The following is a 22,612-nucleotide window of genomic DNA, read 5'->3' on the forward strand; positions in this document are numbered from 1 at the left end:
GCTATATATAGGATGCACAGTGATTACATTCTATCCAGGTAAGTAAGCTAGAGTTTTGAGTTTCTTTTTTCATGTTTGAAAGTATTTGCGATTGAATAAGCAGACATTTGCTTGCAAATTCGATAGTACTTCCTTACCCCCCCCCCCCCTTTTTGTTTTTTATACAAGCATATCTCTGCGTTTTTTTTTATTACTTTTAGAGGCCTGTATTGTTAAAACGTAATCTTAACGTTTCACTCACTTTATTTTGATATTTGATTTTGAACCTTGTATAGTACTTAGACCAAAACATTTTAACCAAAGGCCACAAAATATTGCCATTTTCCTCTTGGCAGGACAAAAGTTGAAAGGAAGAATCTCCGAAGTATTGCAAGACGAGTAAATCTGGCTCATTTTACCGTACAGAACAACACATCGCCTGAAGTGCGCAGGTAGGGCGGCTGCTGCCACCTGTCTGTGCAAACACAGCGTGGTGACATGTTGCTGCTTTTCATTTCGAACTGCCTATGCTATTGCGCCGTGACATGCACGTTCTTTTGCTTCGACGCTCAAAGAAAAAGCATGCTCATTGCCAAAATAAATTTCCGACCAGTCACAACGGAGCAGCGAGAGGTAGCGCTCGATCTCCAACGAGAGCCTGGGAGAGCAGCGAAAGTTGATCGACAGCCGGGCCGAGATCGCCGCAGCGGTGGCATGGGCCCTGGGCTAAGGGTTTCCCATCCGCGACTAAATGTTCCGGGCCAAAATGAAAATGTTTCGTCTCCTCCGTCACTGCTTCGAGAGCGACAAAGCAAGGGAAAGCGTACGCCGGACGGTTCGTGCCTTGCCTCATTCTTTCAGTTTTGTGCGGGGAGAAATGACCAGGCTTCCTTGCGCTACCGAGGTTTTGAACGATGTTTCAGAAATAGATATGACATTCTCTTCTCTCCACGAACTCGCTATTGACCCTAACCACCAGTCTGGGCTAATTGAATAATTTGTTACTAGATTTTAGCTTAGACCGTTGCTTTAAAAATTTCTGCTGCACGCTGCGGTTGACAGTGTGACCCACAAAATGTTTATGATGAGTTTCCAGGCGGCGCCGAGTCATGTGCGTGCCGAAGGGCGCGCTCGGAGAAAACGCTCGAGGCCAGGCACGGCGGGTTTGCAAGATAGCCATGCAGGGGGTATGATGAGGGGCCTGAGTCCTGCGGCGGAGCAACGAAGGAACAACCGGTTTCTGGTGTTTACCACGGATATGCTTGCAATCGCTCTCTATCGTCCCTGGCCTGCCCGAGAGAGAGTGGCCGCTTATGAGAGGGCGGGAGCGAAGACTGGCACCCGCTTCGCTTTTCCATGGGATGGAGGCGCCGGATGAACACGCGCCAAACCGGGAGGCACGTGTCGGAAAGCTGCACTGAAAAAAGTTCGCCGGACAGTACGCGGAAGTGAGGAGTTCGAGTGGATTAATATGGCGTGGCTGAGGGCAACGTAGCTGAATACTTCTAGGCACTCTAGTAGCTGGTTATAATAATATTGGCTCAGGGGACGGCTGTTGACACAATTTGACTGAAATGAATGTATTCTAGCAAATTAATGATGTGTTCAATTTGTGTTGCAAGCTTCTGCACCTTTGTGGCTTGCCGGCATATCACGGACACGCGCGTTCCAGTGGCGAATTTTTGGGCTAGTTGGTTCCACATGGATCCCTTCGCTTCACACACTGAAAGCGGACCCGAACAGGCAGAGAGACCCCAACTGCGCTGACCGCAACTGAACAATTACAAACCTCCCGAAATGCACCCGTACGAAGTTTCCAGCACTACTGCACTTGCCTCACCGTCGTCAGTTGTTCAGTTGCAGACATTGAAGCCTTACAAAGCAGTTGCAACACAGTTTTGGTAGGCGTCTGTCCGTCTGTTGGTAGGTGTCTGTGTCGATTACGCGACCTAGGGCGGCAATTAAATGATCCCGCCTTATGGCGGTAGGGTAGTGCCCTCTAGTTGGGACAGAAAGAGTTGCGAAGGAAAGAGCGTGTTCAAGTACGCCGAGCTTCCCGGGAAGAGGAGGAGAGTACATGAGCAACCACGGCATAGTTGGCATTTGCGGCTACGTTCCGCGTTCCGGCGCGGACTTCGAAAGGCATCACCACACCGCCGCTGCTGCAGTACATTTGTTTGTTGAAAATGGTGGTCTGAAACCAGTTTGCGTTGCTTGAAGTTTCAGTTTTGTGCCGCCATCTGTGAGTTCGCGGAGAATTGCCGCGCGGACGTGACTCGATCGGTGGGAATCCCCTTCGTTCTGCGCGGTGCTGTGCTCGGTACGCGATGAACCCGAACTGGGGTAGGTGATTTCATAGCATTCGCATGTGTACTGTTTGTTATTTAGAGACATAACAGTCCAGCTCGCTACGCATGACATGAGAGCCTGCTCGTATTGCACCCTGAACATACTGGCAGCGCTGTTTTCAGAGGCTGTTAACGTGTCAGGCACGTGCGAAGGACTCGGGTCCGGCCTTGAATAATGTATTCTTGTCTCTCGCTCCGCCGCTTTCCCACACCCACTGTAACTTACTCAGTTTTCATTTCCGCTCAATTGAATATTTTTAGCTACGGAACTTCCTTGAAAACTTTAGCTTCTGAACATTTCGAACTGCTCCTGAATTCTGCATCAAAATTTTTCGTTCACGGCCTACAACGACGGCGATGCTGAATTCACCGCGACACGAGGCCCTTAGCGACATCTTATTAAAGTTTGGTGAATTCGGCCGTTGAAGAGATTTGCCTTTCTATCACTTAAAGCTATGTCGAGGTGTTCATAGGTTGTAAATGACGAACGCCTTTCTCATGGGGCTACGGTTAAAATTAGTGTTCTCTTCGCATTTGAGCTGAACTAAGAATGAAAACAGAGGCGCAGCTCGTAACCTTAATCAGTAAACGCATTCTGTTCTGTGGCGTTTGCAAAGCCTTCTGAGATCTCTGCGCTTAGCAGAACTGCACGGCTGACGCTAGCGTCTCAGATAAGGCGATATACTGCCCTATGGGGCAGCATTCAAACATGCGATGAGCATACCTTCATGAAAAAAAAAAAAAAAAAGACCTTTGCAGGGAGCACCAATTTTGCGAACCGTAAGCTCGAGGGAATGCTGAACCGTGCATGCTTCATTCTTGGTATAATAATTATTAGTTCAGTTCAGTCGTTCAGTCGTGTCCGACTCTTCGTGACCCTATGGACCATGTCACGCCACGCTTTCCGGTCTCTCGCTATCTTCCTAACATCACATAACTTCTTCTGCAGGGCTTTGAGGATGCCATCTAACCATCGCGTTTGCTGCCTACCCCTTCTCCGGCGACCCTCAATCTTTCCCAACATCAAATCTTTCTCCAGCGACTCCTCTCTTCTCATGAGATGCCAAAGTAGCTGAGCTTTAATTTTACAATTTGACCCTCCAATGAGCAGTCAGGGTTTCTGGTCGACAATATCGACTGATTTGATCTTCTGGCAGTCCAAGGAACTCTCAAGAGTCTTCGCCAGCACTACAATTCAAACGCGTCAATTCTTCGGCGGTCAACCTTTTTCACAGTCCAACTCTCGCATCCATACATCACAACTGGAAAGACCATAGCACGAATTATACGGATCTTGGTTGGCAGACTAATGTCTTTGCTCTTTACTAGGTGGGCAAGGCTAACCATTGCTCTCTTTTTAGCAAATATTATGTTAGCGTTGTCTGCAGTTCAGTTCAGGCGTTCAGTCGTGTCCGACTCTTCGTGACCCTATGGACCATGTCACGCCACGCTTTCCGGTCTCTCACTATCTTCTTAACATCACATAACTTCATCTGCAGTGCCTCGAGGATGCCATCTAACCATCGCATTCGCTGCCTACCCCTTCTCCGGCGACCCTCAACCTTTCCCAACATCAAATCTTTCTCCAGCGACTCCTCTCTTCCACCAGGGATAATAAAGTGAAGATAGGATTTATAAAAACATTCTTGCAACAGAGCGCCTCGGGTGACAAAAATTACAAGTAGCTTGCAATACATGAAAGTGCTTAGTGTCCGGTGGAAGACCGGCCACGTAAGTAGCAAGGTGAGGTGAGACGGCTCGATTTGAAATTTTGACTGTTGGTAGCATTTCCCTCAGTTGCGTTCATCCTCGTCATGCAGTGTGGTCGGCCCCTAAAGCCGTAGCCTTCATGCCCACGATCATGTGGGTTCGTTCCAATGGTGGCAACATCCCGGACAATGCCGTGCCCGGAGGCGAGGATGGCGGCGAGAAGACATTCATCGGTCGAGCGGAACACAACGGAGATCTGATCCCAGGCAAGGTAGTGCCTTCCCACGGCTGCTGCTACGTGTCCTACGCCGGCGGCGAGCACCGCTACGAAAGCTATGAAGTGAGCAGCGTTTCAGTATGGAGTCCATCTCTCCCAATCAACTTTTCGTGCCTGTCTGCATGTTCTGGTGCTTGTCTGCGCCAATACATGTCTGTACATGTAGAGTATTCACTTAAAGTTCGCCAATGAATAAAAAGATACCGAAGTAAGCATGCGTGACAAATGTAAAGCGCTAGCCACAATCGTTATTATAATGATCTACAATTGACCTTTTTTTTTTTTTGTTGCACTTCCTTTTTGTTAGCAAGTGTAATAGAAAAAACCAGCTGAAGAAAACCGCAGGAAGCCCTGGGGGGCCGGATCTTCAACGCTTCTTGCCAGTCAATAGCAGAGGTGGGCAACCTCATGAGGTAGACCTCAACCTCAAAATGACCTCTACCTCACGGAGTGAGGTAAGGTTGAGGTGAGGTCGGCGACAGCTAGAAATGTTTTGAGTTAGGTCACGAAATTGGACCTCTACCTCACGCGTGAGTTTGAGGTTGAGTGAGGTCGTCATTGTGTGAGGTCGAAATGGTGAGGTCCAGGCTTTTTGCTGTTGCCGCGGCTTTCTTCGAAGAGCGCCCCTTTTGACGCGGAGCTCGAGCGTACTGCCGCGGTGTGCCCGCCGACTCTCGGTGTTTGGTTACCCCCAAATCGGACGACCGGATGCGGAAGCCCCTGCCCAGCTTTCGGCATTCCACCGTAATGTCCGCAGCCCGAGACCGCTTCCCTCTGGTCTAATTGGAAGGAGATTTTTTTTTTACTTCACGAACTCCTCATGTCCCCCGCCAGCCACCCCCGTTTCCTCTGACTTGTTTGTGCCGATGCTTGCGGCAGGCTCAAACACTCAGGAGCGTGCAAAGCACATAACTCATTCTGACCCGCGGTGCTTTTGTCGGATGCCGCAAACAAACAAGCAAACTAAAAAGCGAAGCAAATTGTCGTTTGCGCATACGGGGTGAAGCAGAACTGTTTGTCGTGTGCATGCATGCCCGTTTCCAGGTGCTGACGTCACGGCTGCTGCCTTACATTGGATGAAGGATCCCGCTGTACATTACACGGAAACTTAGCAGAAAATGGTGCAGCGAAATTGCTAGAGAACGTGATACTGACATAAAAAAAGGCAAACATGAACAAACCAGAAAAACCGGCACACTACCGTCTGGGCAATTAATCTAAGTCCTTCCTTTCGAATTGTACGCCATCGTTCTATATTCCGGTCCTGTAAATTTATATTCTTATAATCTCCAGAATAACCTCTATTTGGCCTTGTGCTGCTTGTTCCTTCTAACAGATTCATAGGTGGCCCCGAACCACTGCAATGGGATGAAGATGCTAGCGTTCCTTATATAACCAATATATCGGTGAAACATGCAAGAGGCTGAAACGGACGGCACAGCTTATAAGACGCAGCTGGTATACAGGAAAGAAGCCTGCGCAAGTTAAAAATTTGCCTAGATAGAACAGAAAAAAGAATTATATGGGGCTTGCATGCAGTAAATCCCCAATGAAAAAAAAAAAAAAAAAGTTTTTGCACCGCTAAGGCCCTTTGTTTCTCTCTCAAATTCTAGTGAAAATAAGCAATGAAAGAGAAAGGAGGAGAGTAAGGGATTCCTAACTTCATAATTTCAGGTCTCTCTTGAAATCTCTTATTTAGGCGCAGAAAAAAAAGGAAGAGAAAAGCGTTCTTCTAATGTTTTTATGAGCTAAAAAGTATTGAGATGGTTTCCGGCTCAACAATTTGGTGTCTAGACGGATGAATTGGTGTGTCAAACTGAGCGTGTCTCTTTTGTGCTGCCGTCTGCTAGAGACCGACAAATCTATCGGATGAAAATTTTTGTGGTCAGATGTTTGAATAATAATTTCAGACATTCGTTTTTTTCTTTAAAAATCAATTTAGATATATGTGAATGAAACGAATTACATGCTAGCACTCAGGAATGCAGTACTAAGTCGATATCTCAAGCCTTCTATACGCTCTGGGAAGCGCAGTTCTCTTCTGGTTTTAATGTGCGACGTTTTTTATTACTTTCGTCAACATGGTATTTCTTTATATATATTTCCTTGTATGATATTTACGTTCGTGCACTGCCGAACAGAAAACAGACTTCTTCCCTCACATTTGGCTCTTTCTTTGGCATCTTTTCAGAGGCCCATAGCACAACCCTCCTTTCCACTTACCGGCGCGGTCATTTAGTTTTTATTTATTTATTTTTTTGAAACTATTGGAAAGTCGATGTAGTCTCTGAAAGCGGAGCTAACACGCATATGCCACTGCCTTTGGTGTGTATTGGTGACAATTCGGCATTCACCGCATGAGCAAAACCAGATGCCTAGAGACGGACGGCGAAGGGAAGCGCGTGCACAGCAGGGAGCGCGGTACCTCTGGGCTGCTTGCTCGCCTCCTTTCTGTTGTTCTCGTCTTTATTTTACGTTTATGTGCTGTAACTATACGACGCTAACAGGGAAACAATTACTCTCGATGTACCTACGGTGCATGCGGCGAAGCAGCTTCGGAGACACCACGGTGCAATGTATTAGTTCAGTCTTTAAAGGAAAACAAGTGAATACCACAAACAAACTCGTCCCAGACTTGTTGGCGAAATGGTATCCAGTATTCTGTTCGAACGTACAAGTATTTATGTCGTTTTCTTTTTTTTTTTTTTTTTTTTTTTTTTTTTTTTGAGGTGGGTGGGAGTTGTACATTTTGATCCGGCGAAATTTGACGGGCGAGCCGATGTTCGCAACAGCAAAGTGGTTCATGTTTAACCCTCTTTTCTAGCAGGTCCGACCCTTGTAATTTTTTAATGCAAGCGTGGTGTTCAAAGAAGCAATTTTGCCAATTCTCGCAATACGCCACAGGATCACAAAATTATAAACAAACACCTAGGAGTGGCCGGTTGGGACCTCATACCATAAAAAGCATTCCTCTGCAATTTTCTGAAGGTTTACTCGGCGTTGGCAGAGTTTTATGATTATTTGGAGTGTTGCTATCTTTTCCTCTTTTGTTTTGTTGGGGATTTACTCTTCACGACAAGTCGTTTCATGAGTGGCTGTTATGGAAAATTCGTGCCCCGCTAATATGACATCCGTCAATATGGACGACCCGAATTATAGACAGTTTTTCTGGGGGCGAAACGTTTTCAATGTCTTTATCCCTCGCTAATAAGGAAACTCGCTGTCTGAGCAATGGACAGGGGAAGAATGCACACAGCCCACTCGGCCCATGCATTTTTGTCTCGTTAATATGGACATCGTTAGAAAAAGCAGGGGAGTCCGAACGCAAGTTAAAAAAGGGTGCGCAGGCCGGGAACCTATGCGACAGCCGATACAGCCGGATGCCTGAACGAGTCCTGAGGAGTTGGAAAGCACCAAAGCGGGCGTGTCGTCGTTTTAGGAGGGGAGGGGGGGGGGGGGGGGCAAGAGCGGAAAGGAAGGGAGGAGGAGAAAAGGATGGTGGATGACAGGGATCGTACACAGCAAACCGAGTGCCAGCTAACTAAGAAAGACCCCAAAAGGAGGGAACCGGGAGATTTCTGGGTGCAGCGGCAGCGCCGCAACGAAAGGCCGCAGTCGGGAAAACAGCAACATGTGGTCGCAATAAATTCTGTTAAACGTGAACAGAGAGGCCGGTAAAAGCGTAAGAAAGAAATAATAGGAAGAAAGACAAGCGCCAAAAGTGGGGGTGGGAACTGAAGTTTTTCTATCCCAGAACGCAAAGTGTGTTCCATGAAGCCGTTAACGCTTTTCGGCCAGGGTTAAGATACACTCACGAAGTAAAGCGACAAAAGAAAGCAACAAGCATGCAACTAGGACCGGGCGTCCCGTCCTGGACGCCCTTCCTTCTCATGCTTCTGGTTTTCGTCACTGTTGCGCTGCCGAACTGCCACATTTTGCACCCCGGGCGGTCCCCAGGTCGGTTTTGCCTTGAGTCAGGGATGCGGCCTTGACAACGTCTGAGCTCTTCGTAGTCGGCTAGCCGTCGTTCTAAACTGTACTTCAGCTTGCAGTGTTTGTTTCATAGGAACACATGCAAACGGCACAGGAAAGGGCTGTTCGATACCTCTACCAACTTGACTCTCTCGCTTCCTTACATAAACAGTACAAGGCAAAAAAGAGAATCAGAAGAACGGAAAGACAGGGAGGTTAACTAGGCAAAAAGAGTGCAAAGAATCAGGAGCCTGTAACCCTCAACTTTCAGTCTGACTTTTGGCATGGCGGGAGTTAAACGCAAAAGAACGGAGCTGAACTTAGGCGCGAAGCGGGAAATCTGTGAATACAAGCGGCAAAAGCCATCTCAATCAATCCAAGCCGTGAGGGACTGAACCCAAGTTTAACTAGGCCTCCGCCTCGCCAGGTCCACGGTAGCATCTCTACTAGATGACTCCGATAAATGGTTCAACGTCGGAATCGCAGCGTCAGCCACAGTCCGACAGCGCCAAGCACAGTTCGAAGAAATGGAGTCATCCTTGTTAATGTGGTTCGGGAATGTGCGCGCGAATGGTGCTGTCGTGAGCGACGAAATGCTTAAAAAAATGCTCGCTGCGTCGGCAACATTATTGGGTGCGTACCGTTCTTTCTCCTCCGTCTTGATAGGTTTTACCTGTGATGACTTACGGAATTTTTGTTCAGTAAAACAGGGGGATGTTTACTGAGAAATATTATTCTACGCTCTGTCAAGGCATTACTGACTTCACCTACTCAAGAGGATGGCTGACAAGGTTTAAGAACAGACATGACGTTTCGGGTGGACGGATTCATGGAGAAGGGGGTAGCATCGACAGCTCGGCTGTTTTTAATTACGAATTTAATTAAAAAAGCAGGCATAATTTATAAATGTTTTCTGAATTATATACTTTTCGTTTTTATTCATGACTCGTCATTATGGATGACTCGCTTTATGGACAGTTTTGGTCGGAAACCAAAGCGTCCATACTAACGAGGCACGACTGTATTCCTATTTTTTTTTTCCCTAATTTAATATATTCGCTCGCAAGACAATGCACAGTGTATTAAAAAAAAAAAGCTTGGCAATCATCAATTGTTTTTTCGAGTTAAGAAAAAGAGCATATCGTCACTATTGTCATCGTCACTAAGGTCAACAGCATTTGTCTTCAGTATGTAGTAAGAACTGGTTTGTTTTATTTCTAATACGAATCTTATTCACGTGGGTCGAATGGGATAAACTCTGTATTGCACTATAGGCCTATGCGTAGTAACGTGGTACCCATGTAGGCCTTAGAATGAAACCGACCACAAAAGGGTAGGCGAGGAGTGGGAAAGGATTGCCACTTTGGTGCAGAGTTGGACATGTAGTCTCCAGAGTTTTTCTGCTTTTATCCGGGATATTATTTGTATAAAATTAAGAGTAAAATACAGCCTTCATACGACAAAATTCTGGCTTACCTATATATTCCAAGATTACTGAGAAATGTATATTTGCTTTAAGTGACGGTTTAATTTAATGATTCTTTTATTTATTATTATTATTATTATTATTATTATTATTATTATTATTATTATTATTATTATTATTATTATTATTATTATTATTATTATTATTATTATTAAGGTAGAGCGCCCGACCTCAACCTCACATTTTGAGTTTGAGGTGAGGTTGAGTGAGGTTGCCAAATATCTTGAGTTTGAGGTGAGGTCGAGGTTTTTGAGGTCAAATGCCCACCTCTGGTCAATAGCTTATCTGATAGCCATCGCTGAACTATAATTAAGCGCTTATCACCATGCAGGTCAAGACGGGGCCACCTGTGAAGCTTTCGCTGTGTTGTAACCCTTGTAACTAAGGCTTAAAGTCTGGGGGTTTTCGGGGGTCCGAGACCCTCCCCCCCCCCCCCCCCCCCACTAAATTTTTAAGAAGGGTCTGAGTCCCCCTGCGCTCGAATGTATAAGGACTGCGTGAAAACGAAGCAGGCTGCCAGTTTTTATTTTTGTCAGTGGTTTTCATATACTTCTGTACCATTCCCGCAATTTCGCGGTGAATTTTATATGAACCTTTAACATATTTTCTAAAACCTAAGACCGAACAATAATTTCTCCCATTTGTAAAAAATAATGTACGAAGCACCAGTCGCTTTCTTTCTCTCTCCCTATCTATTTCCCTTTCCACCTGTACTCGAATCACTAGAGACCCCCTTTCGATGGAGCCAGACTTTAGGCATTGCTTGCAACTATTGCCTTCGTGTTCTGGAGTTTCACAAATTATTCCTGTATGAGAAATGGGGTCCCTGTAAGACGGAGGCTGGACATGGGCTCATCCTCCTTAAGACGCGTCCTTAGGACACTGACCGCAAGTGATTTTAATTACTGAAAGTCAGGGCATGTTTACGCGAAGCGGCATTTGTCGATAAGTATGCTACATCCGTTTTAGTATGGTTCAGCTGCAACACATTTTCAGTGATGCCTATACTGTGTACCTCTATCCTTCAGCAGGCATTTTATTTAAAATGCTTGCATTAGTGCCAGTGCCGCTGACGTTGCGCCTTTTTTCGACAGGTCCTGGTGTTTGACGGCGCCTCGGAGCACTGGGTCGAGAGTTCTGGCGGCTCCGTTCCAGACAGAGCCGTCGAGGGCGGCCGAACTTCCTCAGGCGAGAAGCTCTACGTCGGCCGCACCCACCACGAAGGCACGGTGACCGTGGGAAAGATTCAACCGACCCACGCGTGCCTCTACATCCCTTACGGCGGTTGCGAGCACCGCTACTCGGGCTATGAGGCTCTGGCCCTGCAGTAGTGATTCTGAGAGAACCACGGGTAGGTAGGTTTGTGGGGTTTAACGTCCCAAAGCGACTCAGGCTATGAGAGACGCCGTAGTGGAGGACTCCGGAAATTTCGACCACCTGGGGTTCTTTAACGTGCACTGACATCGCACAGCACACGGGCGCCTTGCTTTTCGCCTCCATCGAAAAGCGGCCGCTGAGGCCGGGATTCGATCCCGCATCCTTGGGAACAGTAGTCGAGCGCCGTAACCACTGCGCCACCCCGGCGGGGCGAGAACCACGGGAGAATCGTATGTGAGCAGAGGCATTGTGTCTTCATGCAGCGAAGAAACAAGGAAGATGAGGGAAGTATACCTCAGCTAGATGGCGCTACTATAGCTCCCAAATTAGGGTGCCTTGATGTATTTCGCTTCCGCTCGAGGCACCCTATCCCAAATGCGCGGAGTCTTTACGAATTGTGACGTTATAGCCTCTCCTGTTTTTCCTCTCTCATAAAAGAGCGGACATAGGGGATGCCATCCGTTACCAAGGAACTATATCAGAGAATCACTGACGACAGGCGTCTTGACAGAGGACGAGGAGGAGAAAAAAACAACAAAACAAACGTTACTGAAATGACAGTTTCTCTGGCGGTACCTTAGGAAAATAACTGTGCAGGAGCCTGTTGGCCTCTGCTTTTTGCCCAACTAGACTAACAGCCTCAGTTGGTTTAGCGACACGCCGTAAGGGATTCTCATCAAAGTACGCGGGTGTTTTCGTCTCCGTCAAAATGCGGCCGCCGCTTTGCAGTTCGAACCGGACAACTAGTGCTCCATTTGCCGAACACCACCGCCGCTGAGCCTTCTGTGAGGGACGACCGGCTAGCGGCATCTTTGCATCGCATTAGTAAACTTTACAAAAACAAGCTGTCATTTTTCTTTACTCTCATAGCTGCACAACGTGGGCTTCCTTGTTGGTCAGGCAATAGAACTGCTGCACCTGAGGTGCTCTAAACATACGCCACGGACAAAGTCTGTTCAGAGCCTTTGCCGGTTTGCATAAAGTGCTACTCACCGCCTACATTTTGTCCTCGGAACGGTAGAGTTCAGAAGTCGATAAAGGTGCCCGTGAGCCCTCGCAGGCGCATCGCTGGTCCCGAGTAACTTTGGGCAGCATGGTGGTACATTGTGGCCCGCCCATGCACATTACGCTGCGTTGAAAAAGCAAACCCAAAGTTAACTTCTAGAACAATCCTTACCATCGATTCTCGATGCCGATCGCATCCATTACAGTCAAAAATACAAAAACAATAATACGCCGCAGTTCTTTTATGTAAAGCTGACCGAATGAAAGCGGCGAAGTCGAGTAGAGCCTATCTACGACGTTTGTGAGTTTCCCAGCCCACATAACCAAAAGCAGGGGGGAGCAAGGACAAGCAGCCAGCAGCAGCCAAATGCTTTGAACCAAAAAAAAAAAAAAGTTGGAAGTTTTGATACTGCGAAAATGCGAAGATATTCAACTGCATACATCTACAACAGTGCACAGGCACATATTACACTGCCACAGTGCTTAAATGGTCCTACGGCCTAAGCATATCAACACGTGAGTATAAGAGAGGATCACATTTCAACACAGAAAACAACAGGACAAGCAGTCGGGTTAGTTGGTGTTGATCCATGATTGACAGCGCTTAGCCACATGGACAGAGAAAAGAACACATAAAGAACGACGACACAGGCGCTGAACTTGAACTTCATTCTGGAATCACCGATACTCTGCTTATATATATATACACCCAAAAAAGCATCGACTAGTGGCCATTTTTGACACTCGTGTCAACAAAAAAGTAACTTGACAAAAATAAAAAATTAAATATAGCACCGGAAGTGATAAACACAAAGTGTGAGTACAAACAAAATGTGAGTAGAAAATAGGCAAGTCATTATTTAAGCCGCCAACACGTGGAACAGTAGAATAATGAGAGCAAAGGAATTTCCATAAAATGATCCAGGAACATAACTAAAATCAACGAGCACACAAACCAAGCACGGTTGTATAAGGACAGATGTAGTGTGAGCAAAAAAAAAAAAACGCAAACGAGATAGAAAAAAGGGTAACAGGGTAAAACTAACAATGAACACAGCTAAAGTGATGAGATGAAGCGCACTAAAAAGAGAAATGACGCATGAACAGCAAAGATGATCCCGAGCTCTCTACTTCCGGGTAGCCGTCGAGCCCCTCGAACACTGGGCATACGACGAGAGTCTGCAAAATTACGGGGAAATCATCGACCATTATAAATTGGGACGTAGCCTGGTATCCCCGCCAGATGTTAGCCTAATAATAGAGAAGCTGTCGCGTGGAGGCGGCTGAAACTTATACGTTCATGAACCCGGTCTGGGCGTTTCACGCGCTACCAGACCTTAGGGACAAGGATCTGTGCAAACACTGTGGGGCGAGAGGGACCCTCGACCACATAATTTGGGAGTGCCCACAAATTCCAGGGATAGGACAAAATATTACAAGTAGAGTAGCCTGGGATACCCTGCTGCGAAGCGCGGACCCTGCGATCCAGCACCGCACCGTCCATCTGGCGGAAGAGGCGGCAACAAGCCAAGGGCTATACAAGGGCTGCCATCATCATCATCATCAGCCTGACTATACCCACTGCAGGGCGAAGGCCTCTCCCATATTTCTCCACTTAACCCGGTTCTGTGCTAGCTGCATCCACTTGACCCCTGCGAACTTCTTAATCTCATCCGCCCACCTAACTTTCTGCCGCCCCCTGCTACGCTTTCCTTCCCTTGGAATCCAGTTTGTTACCCTAAGCGACCATCGGTTATCCTCTCTTCGCACTACATGTCCTGCCCATGTCCATTTCTTCTTAATTTCCACTAGAATATCGGTAACTTGAGTTATTTCTCTGACCCGCTCTGCACGTTTTCTATCTCTTAATGTTACCCCTACCATTTTTCGTTCCATTGCCCTCTGGGTTGTCCTCAACTCTCTTGGTTAGCCTCCACGTTTCAGCGCCTTAGGTGAGTACAGGTAAGATGCAACTGTTATATACTTTCCTCTTTAGCGATACCGGTAAGCTGCTAGTCATAATCTGCGAGTGCTTGCCAAATGCGCTCCATCCCAATCTTATTCTTGTTATTTCGTTTTCATGGTCCGGATCTGCGGTTACTACCTGTCCTAAGTAGACATATTCGCCTACTACTTCCAGTGCTGCGCTGCCTAATGTAAACTGCTGTTCCTTCCCGAGGCTGTTGAACATTACCTTAGTCTTCTGCATACTGATTTTCAGGCCTACCTTTCTACTTTTCCTGTCTAGGTTATCAATCATTATTTGCAGTTCATCCCCCGAGTTGCTTAGCAAGGCAATGTCATCAGCAAATCGCAGATTACTGAGGTATTCTCCATCTACCCTTATCCCTAACTGCTCCCATTCCAAGTCTCTGAATACTTCCTCTAAGCAAGCTGTGAATAGTACTGGGGAGATTGTGTCTCCTTGCCTAACACCTTTCTTTATGGGAATTGTGTTACTTTCTTTATGCAGAACTATGGTTGCTGTGCAGCCACTATATATATCTTCCAGCCCTTTCACGTACGGCTCGTCTACCCCCTGATTTCGCAATGCCTGCATCACCGCCGAGATTTCAACTGAGTCAAATGCTTTGTCGTAATTAATGAATGATATATGTATAAGGGCTGGTTATATTCCGAGCATTTTTCTATAACCTGATTGATGGTATGGATATGATCGATAGTAGAGTACCGTTTCCGAAAACCTGCTTGATCCTTTGCTTGATTGCAGTCTAAGGTTGTCCTGATTCTATTAGCGATTACCTTAGTAAATACCTTGTACGTAACAGACAGTAAGCTGATTGGTCTAATTTTTAAGGTCCTTAGAGTCCCCTTTCTTATGAATGAGGATAATGTTTGCATTCTTCCATGGTTCCGGTACCGTCGGTGACACCAGGCACTGCGTATAAAGGGTGGCCAGTTTTTCTAGCACGATATCCCCCCCGTCCTTCAGCAAATCTGTAGTTATCTGATCCTCTCCAGCTGATTTCCCCCTTTTCATAGTTTCTAATGCTTTCTTGACCTCGTCCTTCGTCACTGGTGGAACGTCTGACTTTTTCCCTACCGCCAATCTCGTTACGGTCCTGACTACTTTGGCTACTGTAGAGATCTGTATAAAACTCCTCGGCTACTTTGACTACCTTGTCCATATTCGTAATGACGTTGCCCGCCTTGTCCCTTATCGCATACATCTGGTTTTTGCCTATGTCCAATTTCTTCTTTACCGCTTTAAGGCTTCCCCCGTTCTTTACAGCATGTTCAATTTTCTCCATGTTATACTTCCTTATATCGGCCACCTTGCGCTTATTGATTAGCTTTGATATCTCGGCCAATTCGATCCGGTCTGTTGGATTGGAAGCTTTCATACTCTGACGTTTCTTAATCAAATCTTTCGTCTCCTTAGACAGCTTGCCGATATCCTCTCTCACTATCCTACCGCCTACTTCTACCGCACATTCAGTAATGATATCTCTGAAATTATTGTTCATTGCTTCTAGGGTAATGTCGCCATCCTCGGTTAGAGCTGAATACCTATTCTGTAGCGAGATCCTGAACTCTTCTGCCCTCTCCCTCACCGCTAATTCGTTGATGGGTTTCTTTCTTACTAATCTGTTGCGTTCCTTCTTCAGATTTAGGCTAATTCGGGACCTCCTGTGGTCACTGCATCGCACTTTCCCGATTAGCTCTACATCTTGCATGATGGCGGGGGTTGAACACATTATGAAGTTGATTTCATTTTTAGTCTTCCCGTTCGGACTTTTCCATGTCCATTTCCGGTTCTTCCGTTTGCTGAAGAAGGTATTCATGATTCGTAAGTTATTGCGCTCTGCAAACTCAACTAGTAACTCCCCCCTGCTATTCCTAGAACCAATGCCATAGTCACCTACTGCCAGGTCGCCTGCCTGCTTTTCCCCTACCTTGGCATTGAAGTCGCCCATTAGTACAGTATACTGCGTCTTTACTTTTCGCATTGCCGATTCTACATCTTCGTAGGAGCTTTCAATTGCCATGGTCATCATAACTACATGTAGGTGCATAGGCCTGTACAACCTTCACTTTATGCCGCTTATTAAGCCTAATTACGATGCCTGCCACCCTCTCATTAATAGTATAGAATTCATCTATATTACCCGCTATATACTTATTGACAAGGAAACCTACTCCTAGTTGTCGCCTCTCTGGTAAACCTCGATAATATAGTACATGCCCATCCTTCAGTACAGTATATGCCTCATTCGGCCTCCTAACCTCGCTAAGCCCTATGACATCCCATTTCATACCCTCTAGTTCCTGTAAGAGCACTGCTAAACTAGCTTCACTAGCTAGGGTTCTAGCATTAAACGTTGCCAGGGTCATTTTCCAATGGCGGCCTGTTCAGCCGTCATTGGAAATTGGAAAGGACTGCCTGCCAGCCTCTAATCCGCGGGCGCATGACTCCCCGTCTTCCCCGGCACGCGTGCCGGGGGCGGGGAAGAGGACGCCCATTTCCGATGAAATTAAAAGTTGTGCAACCAACCAACCAAGCCAACAACTAGCATGGCTAAACGAAGAAGATGAGGAGCACTACATAACTAAAACAGGCAAAAGAAGGAAACGTGCATGAGCAACACGGATGAAGTCAACAATTAACATAGCTAAACGATGAAGATGGGACGCATAAAACCGAACGGGAAAGATAAAATCAACAAGAGAATCACAAAAGTATGAAAGTAAAACCAGGCTAGATCAATTACATCCAGAAAGAAAGGCAATTTATTTTTCCGAGAGTGAAACGGATGGTGTGCTTAACAATCACCCTTAAGCCTCAAAATCTTGGCGGCTTGCACTATTCCACGTGTCAGCTTATACCGGTGCGTTTTTAACACTTTCTTTTTTTCGAAAATTGGGTCGCATGGCTTCTTTGAGTCACAGTTCTGGAAGTGGACTGGCAGATTCTTGAGGGGTGTACAGTCGAGCGCGATTTGAAGGTTATCGCGCGAGCGTCGACCGGGAACACGAACAGCGCCATGGTCCAGAATTCTCTGCCAAGGCGAGGCAGGTATTAGGCCAGCTTCCCTCACTCTTTTTGCTGTTCCTTTAGCAGCCGTCACTCCCTGCTGGGACATCACTTTTTTTTTTCTTTTGGTTCTGCGAACAGGCAGTGATCGTTGTGCGCATGACGTATTCTTCGGTATTATCTGAAATTGGACACTTTATCGCAACAAATGAAAAGCTTAGAATAGAGAGAAAGGGCGGTGAGTTTGTCACGGGGGTGATGGTTGTTGTATGGAACAGCGAACGAGGTAGAGAAGAGTGCGAAATCATGATTTTTCCTGTTCCAAACCCGTCCGCCAGGCCTGCAGAGTGCAAGGCTGGTCGACGCTCGCGCGATAACCTTCAAATCGCGCTCGACTGTACCTGTCATTTTTATGTTAGCCTTTCATTGATGCATCGGCCCGTTTGACCGATGTATACCTTACGACAAGACAAGTGGATGGAGTACACAATGCTTTCCGCGCATTCTGCTAAGGGTTTTCTGTGCCGCATGGTGTAGCCTCTGTTTCGTTTTTCTTTTTCATTTACGATCCGACAAAGCTGCGATAGGCGCTCGAGGGCAGAAAAGAACGTCAACTCCTGCTTCTTAAGGTTGTGGGAATTTTAGTGCTTGTAAGGAATAACTGCAACCTTATGGCGTAGCCTCCGCGCTTTAGCAAGTGGTTCACTTTTTTTGCGCCTGGTGCATTTCAGCACTTTTTCTGCGACAGTGGAGATGAGTTGCAACGGGTACCCTGACTGCGTGAGCCTACATACCTGGTTCGAAAAGTTTTCTTGCAATTTATGCTCGCATGACTTGTTCAATGCGTTAACAAGGGCGGACTGGATGACCTTTCTTTTGACCAGCTTTGAGTGAGCAGAGTCGTATGGTAGGAAGGGCGTGTTACCCCTTGGTTCAAATTTCCAGCACACGTGACTGGGTGTAAAGAATATTATCAATTCCAGGAAGCGCATGGAATCATTGTCCGGCATTTCGTGCGTTAATTCGAGGGGTGCCAGCGTATTCTTGATGTATATAAGGAAAGTATCGGTGATTCTAGAATAAAGTTGAAGTTCAGCACCTTTGTCGTCGTTTTTTGTGTGTTCTTTTCTCTGTCTGTGTGGCTAAACGTTGTCAATCATAGAAAACAATAACAGTGAAATGTTTTGGTAGCACTCGCAATGGAAAATAAGACAAAATGCATTTAACTATTTGCTTCTTTGGATCCTCCTTGAGAGGACTTGATCGAATCCCTATAAAACGTCCATAAATGAAAAGAGCAGTGTGGATCACATTTTTTTTTTTTTCAAACGAAAATAAACATATTCGCAAAGCATGCGGTAGGGCATCACGAACACCCCATGGCGGAAAACGAGCACATTAATTCTCCCGAGTTTTTTTTTTTTCCTTTTCTTTTTTTGAAAGAAGGGGCACAGAGTTATTAACACTGGTAAATGGGGTAAGATTGTGTAAGCTTGTCCAAAAGGGCTACGCAGCTGCGATCTCGGTTGTACCGGGTGGAAAGTTATTTATAGGACCCTTCGAAGGGTGCAAATCCCCGTTTTACTCCCTTCTCACTTTTTTTTCTTAGGCCATAGAAATTGGACAGATCCGGTTACCCGTACCCGATAAAGGCATGCCGCTGAGACGTCTCTTCGATGCTATTCAAAATAGCCGTGCTAAACTTAGCAAAGCTCTTAACTTGCGAAGACTTCACCTTCTATGCGGACGACGTAACCCAATGGGCTACGAAGGTATCCTTTGCTCAGAAGGAAGAAGCTCTGTAATTGAGCAACTGTAAACCTAGTCGAGGAATCATCCGGCTAGAGCGGTCTTCAATGCTTAAAGGGAAATTCTAACTTTACAGGCTACTCAGAATTATAAGCTGTTGTTGTTGTGCTGGGTTTTTTTGGCGCATAAGCAACTAAGGCTATCATGCGCCAAGAGCAAGGTTATTTTTTGTGTGTGAAACAAAGGAGGAAAACGCGTGTGTTCTAACTAGAGTTTGTTTAGAAAGTATTTACGAAATGGGTTCTGCTTGTTTTATGGCGCATAAGCTGCTAATGCAATGATGTGGAAAGCTTGAGGTTTTAATTTGTTTACTGATGCACACTTCATTTACTCTACAGTTTCCGTAAGACATTTGCTTCTTTTAGAAAACTGAAAACACAAGACAAATCTACAAGTCCATCTTCGCCCAAATTCAGTTTTGGGTGAAAAGGAATGTGTTGTTTGTAAAATGGGGTAAAATATTTTTTTCTTAGTGTTTCTAGACCTGTGCATGATAATAAGACGTGGTTAATAGTTAGTTGTTCTCCACATTTTTCGCATTGAGGTTAGTCTCTTTTTGTCAGCAGAAAAGTGTGTGTCAGGTGTGTGTATCCGATGCGGAGGCGGCATAATATTACTTCTATGAAACGTTCCTGCTGCCGGCACGACATCCACTCTCCCAAAATGGGTTTACTAGGTGTAGTTTGTTATCCACTTTACTATTCCAGGAGGACTGCCATTTTTCTTTTAGTTTGTGGTGTACAAGTTTCATACAGTCTTCGTAGGGTATGTTTATACTCTTTATTGGCTTGTCAAAGGCATTAGCAGTACATGTGTCGGCTCTCTCGTTGCCTTTAATGCCCATGTGAAAGAATTATAAGCATCCGGGAGAAATTGAACTCTATACCTTGAAGGCTACGCCTTCCGGTGTAAGGGTTCGGAAACCACGGCTCACCCATCGAAGCGACACAAGTTAAAACAAGAGCAGAAGTAATTATTCACTGAAAACAAGGAAATAAAGCGCCCGCCGCCTCCGTGGGGCTGTCGAAATAAAAACACTAACACGGCCGTAATAGTCAATCTTGAGAAGCATAGAATAATAGGGCTCATGCGCCCGGACAAGCACTCACATTGCTGATAGTCCAAATAGGCGACGCACCTGTTCCTTCGCCGAAACGAAACGAAAAGTCCCCCTTGCGCGCTTGCTCAGCGTACAATGGTGAGCAGTCTTGTGTAGAGCGCGCCGACGGCGCTCCGCGGAGCAAGTCAGCGTCATCTAACGTTAGGCCCTGGGTTGGAGTTATACGTCCCGTGCGCATGCGTGGCCAAAATAAAGCGGTGCCTGCTTGCGTGTTCACTGCCTCATTTTCGCTCAGTGCTTGCGCATCTTGCGGCCAGGTAGGCGCTTGATATGTAACAGCGGCCGGAAAACCAACGCTTTTCGCACGAATCATGAAGCGGCTGGGCAAGAAAGTGCAAGTCATTACTGGTGGTCGCTCAGTTCAAAAGCAAGTGATAACGGATGATCGTGCGTTTCAGACACGCACCAGGCTAAGAGTTCGAGAATTGGGTCTTGCTGGTTGCTTAATGCGTTGCAGGAGTAATGTTTAGTCACGTCTTTGCATTGGCCTATCAGCTTCACGGGACACCGCATTTGGCACCCGTACAGATCTAGGAACTTGACATCATCCAAGAGGAAATCACCGGGGCGGCGAGCGCTGTGTATGTAGGAACGCGCGTTAATGCGCTATTGCTCGCGTTTGCTTATCTGGCCGTTTTGATACACTTGAGGAACACTGCGGCATCGCGACGCGCTGGCGACCGTTACAGCCTCACAAATGCAGGCAGCGCGGCCCTAACGGCACAAAAGGTAATCGCAAGGGAGTGGCTGGAAAAGGAAGCGGTGAGCAGGCATCTCTGATTTGCCACGCATGCGCACTGGACGCATAACTCAAACCCAGAGCCTAAAGTTAGATGTCGCTGACTTGCTCCGCACAGCGCAGTCGGAGCGCTCTAGACAAGGCTGCTCACCACTGTACGTTTATAAAGCCCGGTTTACGCCCCCCTCAGTTGCTTGTGCGCATGAGCGGCGTGTGACGGTTCCAGGCGCTGACTTGATAAGCGCGTGGTGGCCGGGCGGCCTACAACCTTAAATACAAGAAATTCATAAATAAAAAGCCAAGGTGAGATTTCTGGGGCTGTGGTTATGAAGCAGTTTGAGAGCGTATTGCAAGATCGAGAATTCTCAGAGCAGCGGTCAACTAAATTTCAAGAATGATTAGAAGGGTAACTTGGCATCAAAAAGGGATGGGGGAAGAAGACAGCTTCTACGCCTTGGTCATCAGCAGGATTACGTACCTACGTGATCCCCTATCAAGAGATTAGAATCGTTGATAGAATGGTCATCATCATCATCAGCCTGACTATACCCACTGGAGGGCGAAGGCCTCTCCCATATTTCTTCAATTAACCCGGTTCTGTGCTAGCTGCATCCACTTGACCCCTGCGAACTTCTGAACCTCATCCGCCCACCTAACTTTTTGCCGCCCCCTGCCACGCTTTCCTTCCCTTGGAATCCGGTTTGTTACCCTAAGCGACCATCAGTTATCCTCTCTTCGCACTACATGTCCTGCCCATGCCCATTTCTTCTCCTAGATTTCCACTAGAATGTCAGTATTTTGAGTTATTTCTCTGACCCACTCTGCACGCTTTCTATTTCTTAACGTTACCCCTACCATTTTTCGTTCCATAGCCCTCTGAGTTGTCCTCAACTTAATAGAACCCTTTTGGTTAGCCTCCACGTTTCAGCCCCATAGGTGAGTACAGGTAAGATGCAACTGTTGTATACTTTCCTCTTGAGCGATACCGGTAAGCTGCTAGTCATAATCTGCGAGTGCTTGCCAAATGCGCTCCATCCCAATCTTATTCTTCTTGTTATTTCCTCTTCATGGTCGGGATGTGCGGTTACTACCTGTCCTAAGTAGACATATTCGCCTACTACTTCCAGTGCTTCGCTACCTAACGTAAATTGCTGTTCTTCCTGAGGCTGTTTAACATTACCTTAGTCTTCTGCATATTGATTTTTAAGCCTACCTTTCTACTTTTCCTGTCTAGGTCAATGACATAAAAAAAAACAAAAAAAAAAAAAAACGGCCCTAAGCATTCTACCAACCATATCAACGGAATTGCCAATGGCGTGTTTGTAGCCGCGGATAAGATAAGTCAGTGTTTAAAAGGAAGGAAAAGAGCGAGTAAATATGCTGCATGACGTGAACGTGCGCTTGTCACGTGTTGCGATATCTGCGGCGCACAATGCGACCTCTTTGCGCTCTATTATTGCGACATGCACTTGAACCTGTCCGCTCATCGCTCTAAAAAATGAAGGCCACGTAGTCGCTAATAACAACAGTTTTTATTGCGCCGATTGAAGGCGTAAAAGTGTGTTTTTGTGTCGTATGGGGAAAAAAAGGAGAAAAAACACCATGCCTTTTCGCACTGCAGAGCTTTGCAGAATTGCTTCTCCTTCGTTTTAAAAACTGATATTACATCGTCTTTTCTGTGGCCACGAACTCGCCGTTGGTCCTTATCACCAGACTGTGATATGTAAAAAGGGAACTGCTAAATTTAGTCAGCTTGCTAAATATCATGATTTTCAGTGTTGCTTTGCTGACGTC

General features: G+C 46.3%; 1 protein-coding gene and 1 long non-coding RNA gene across 5 annotated transcripts in view; one reads left to right on the forward strand and one right to left on the reverse strand.

Moving 5' to 3' along the window:
• Positions 1-22,612, reverse strand: part of LOC146206146 (uncharacterized) — a 117,240-nt gene that overhangs the window by 86,654 nt on the left and 7,974 nt on the right. The window contains exons 1-2 of one of the 4 annotated variants that reach the window (XR_014704368.1): positions 20,069-20,369; positions 12,143-12,278 (exon numbers count right to left, since the gene is read on the reverse strand). This is a non-coding gene — a long non-coding RNA (uncharacterized LOC146206146). Of the gene's footprint in view, positions 1-12,142; positions 12,279-20,068; positions 20,370-22,612 lie in introns of those variants that run through there. The other 3 variants (XR_014704366.1, XR_014704365.1, XR_014704367.1) reach the window with 3 other exon arrangements.
• Positions 4,166-11,122, forward strand: LOC146206148 (pfs47 receptor-like). Its single transcript, XM_084590777.1, has 2 exons — positions 4,166-4,377; positions 10,867-11,122. Exons 1-2 carry the CDS (start codon positions 4,177-4,179, stop codon positions 11,101-11,103), a joined length of 438 nt encoding a protein of 145 aa, XP_084446903.1. The 5' UTR covers positions 4,166-4,176; the 3' UTR covers positions 11,104-11,122.

The sequence above is a fragment of the Amblyomma maculatum genome, chromosome 1 (assembly GCF_055883805.1).
Source record: "Amblyomma maculatum isolate TAMU_Amacu chromosome 1, ASM5588380v1, whole genome shotgun sequence".
Taxonomy (NCBI): domain Eukaryota; kingdom Metazoa; phylum Arthropoda; class Arachnida; order Ixodida; family Ixodidae; genus Amblyomma; species Amblyomma maculatum.

Bases quoted from the DNA above. Each gene is read 5' to 3' on its own strand.
- LOC146206148 (XM_084590777.1), top strand. From the start codon at position 4,177: ATGCCCACGATCATGTGGGTTCGTTCCAATGGTGGCAACATCCCGGAC. The intron at 4,378-10,866 runs GTGAGCAGCGTT...TTTTTTCGACAG, and splicing joins ACCGCTACGAAAGCTATGAA to GTCCTGGTGTTTGACGGCGC.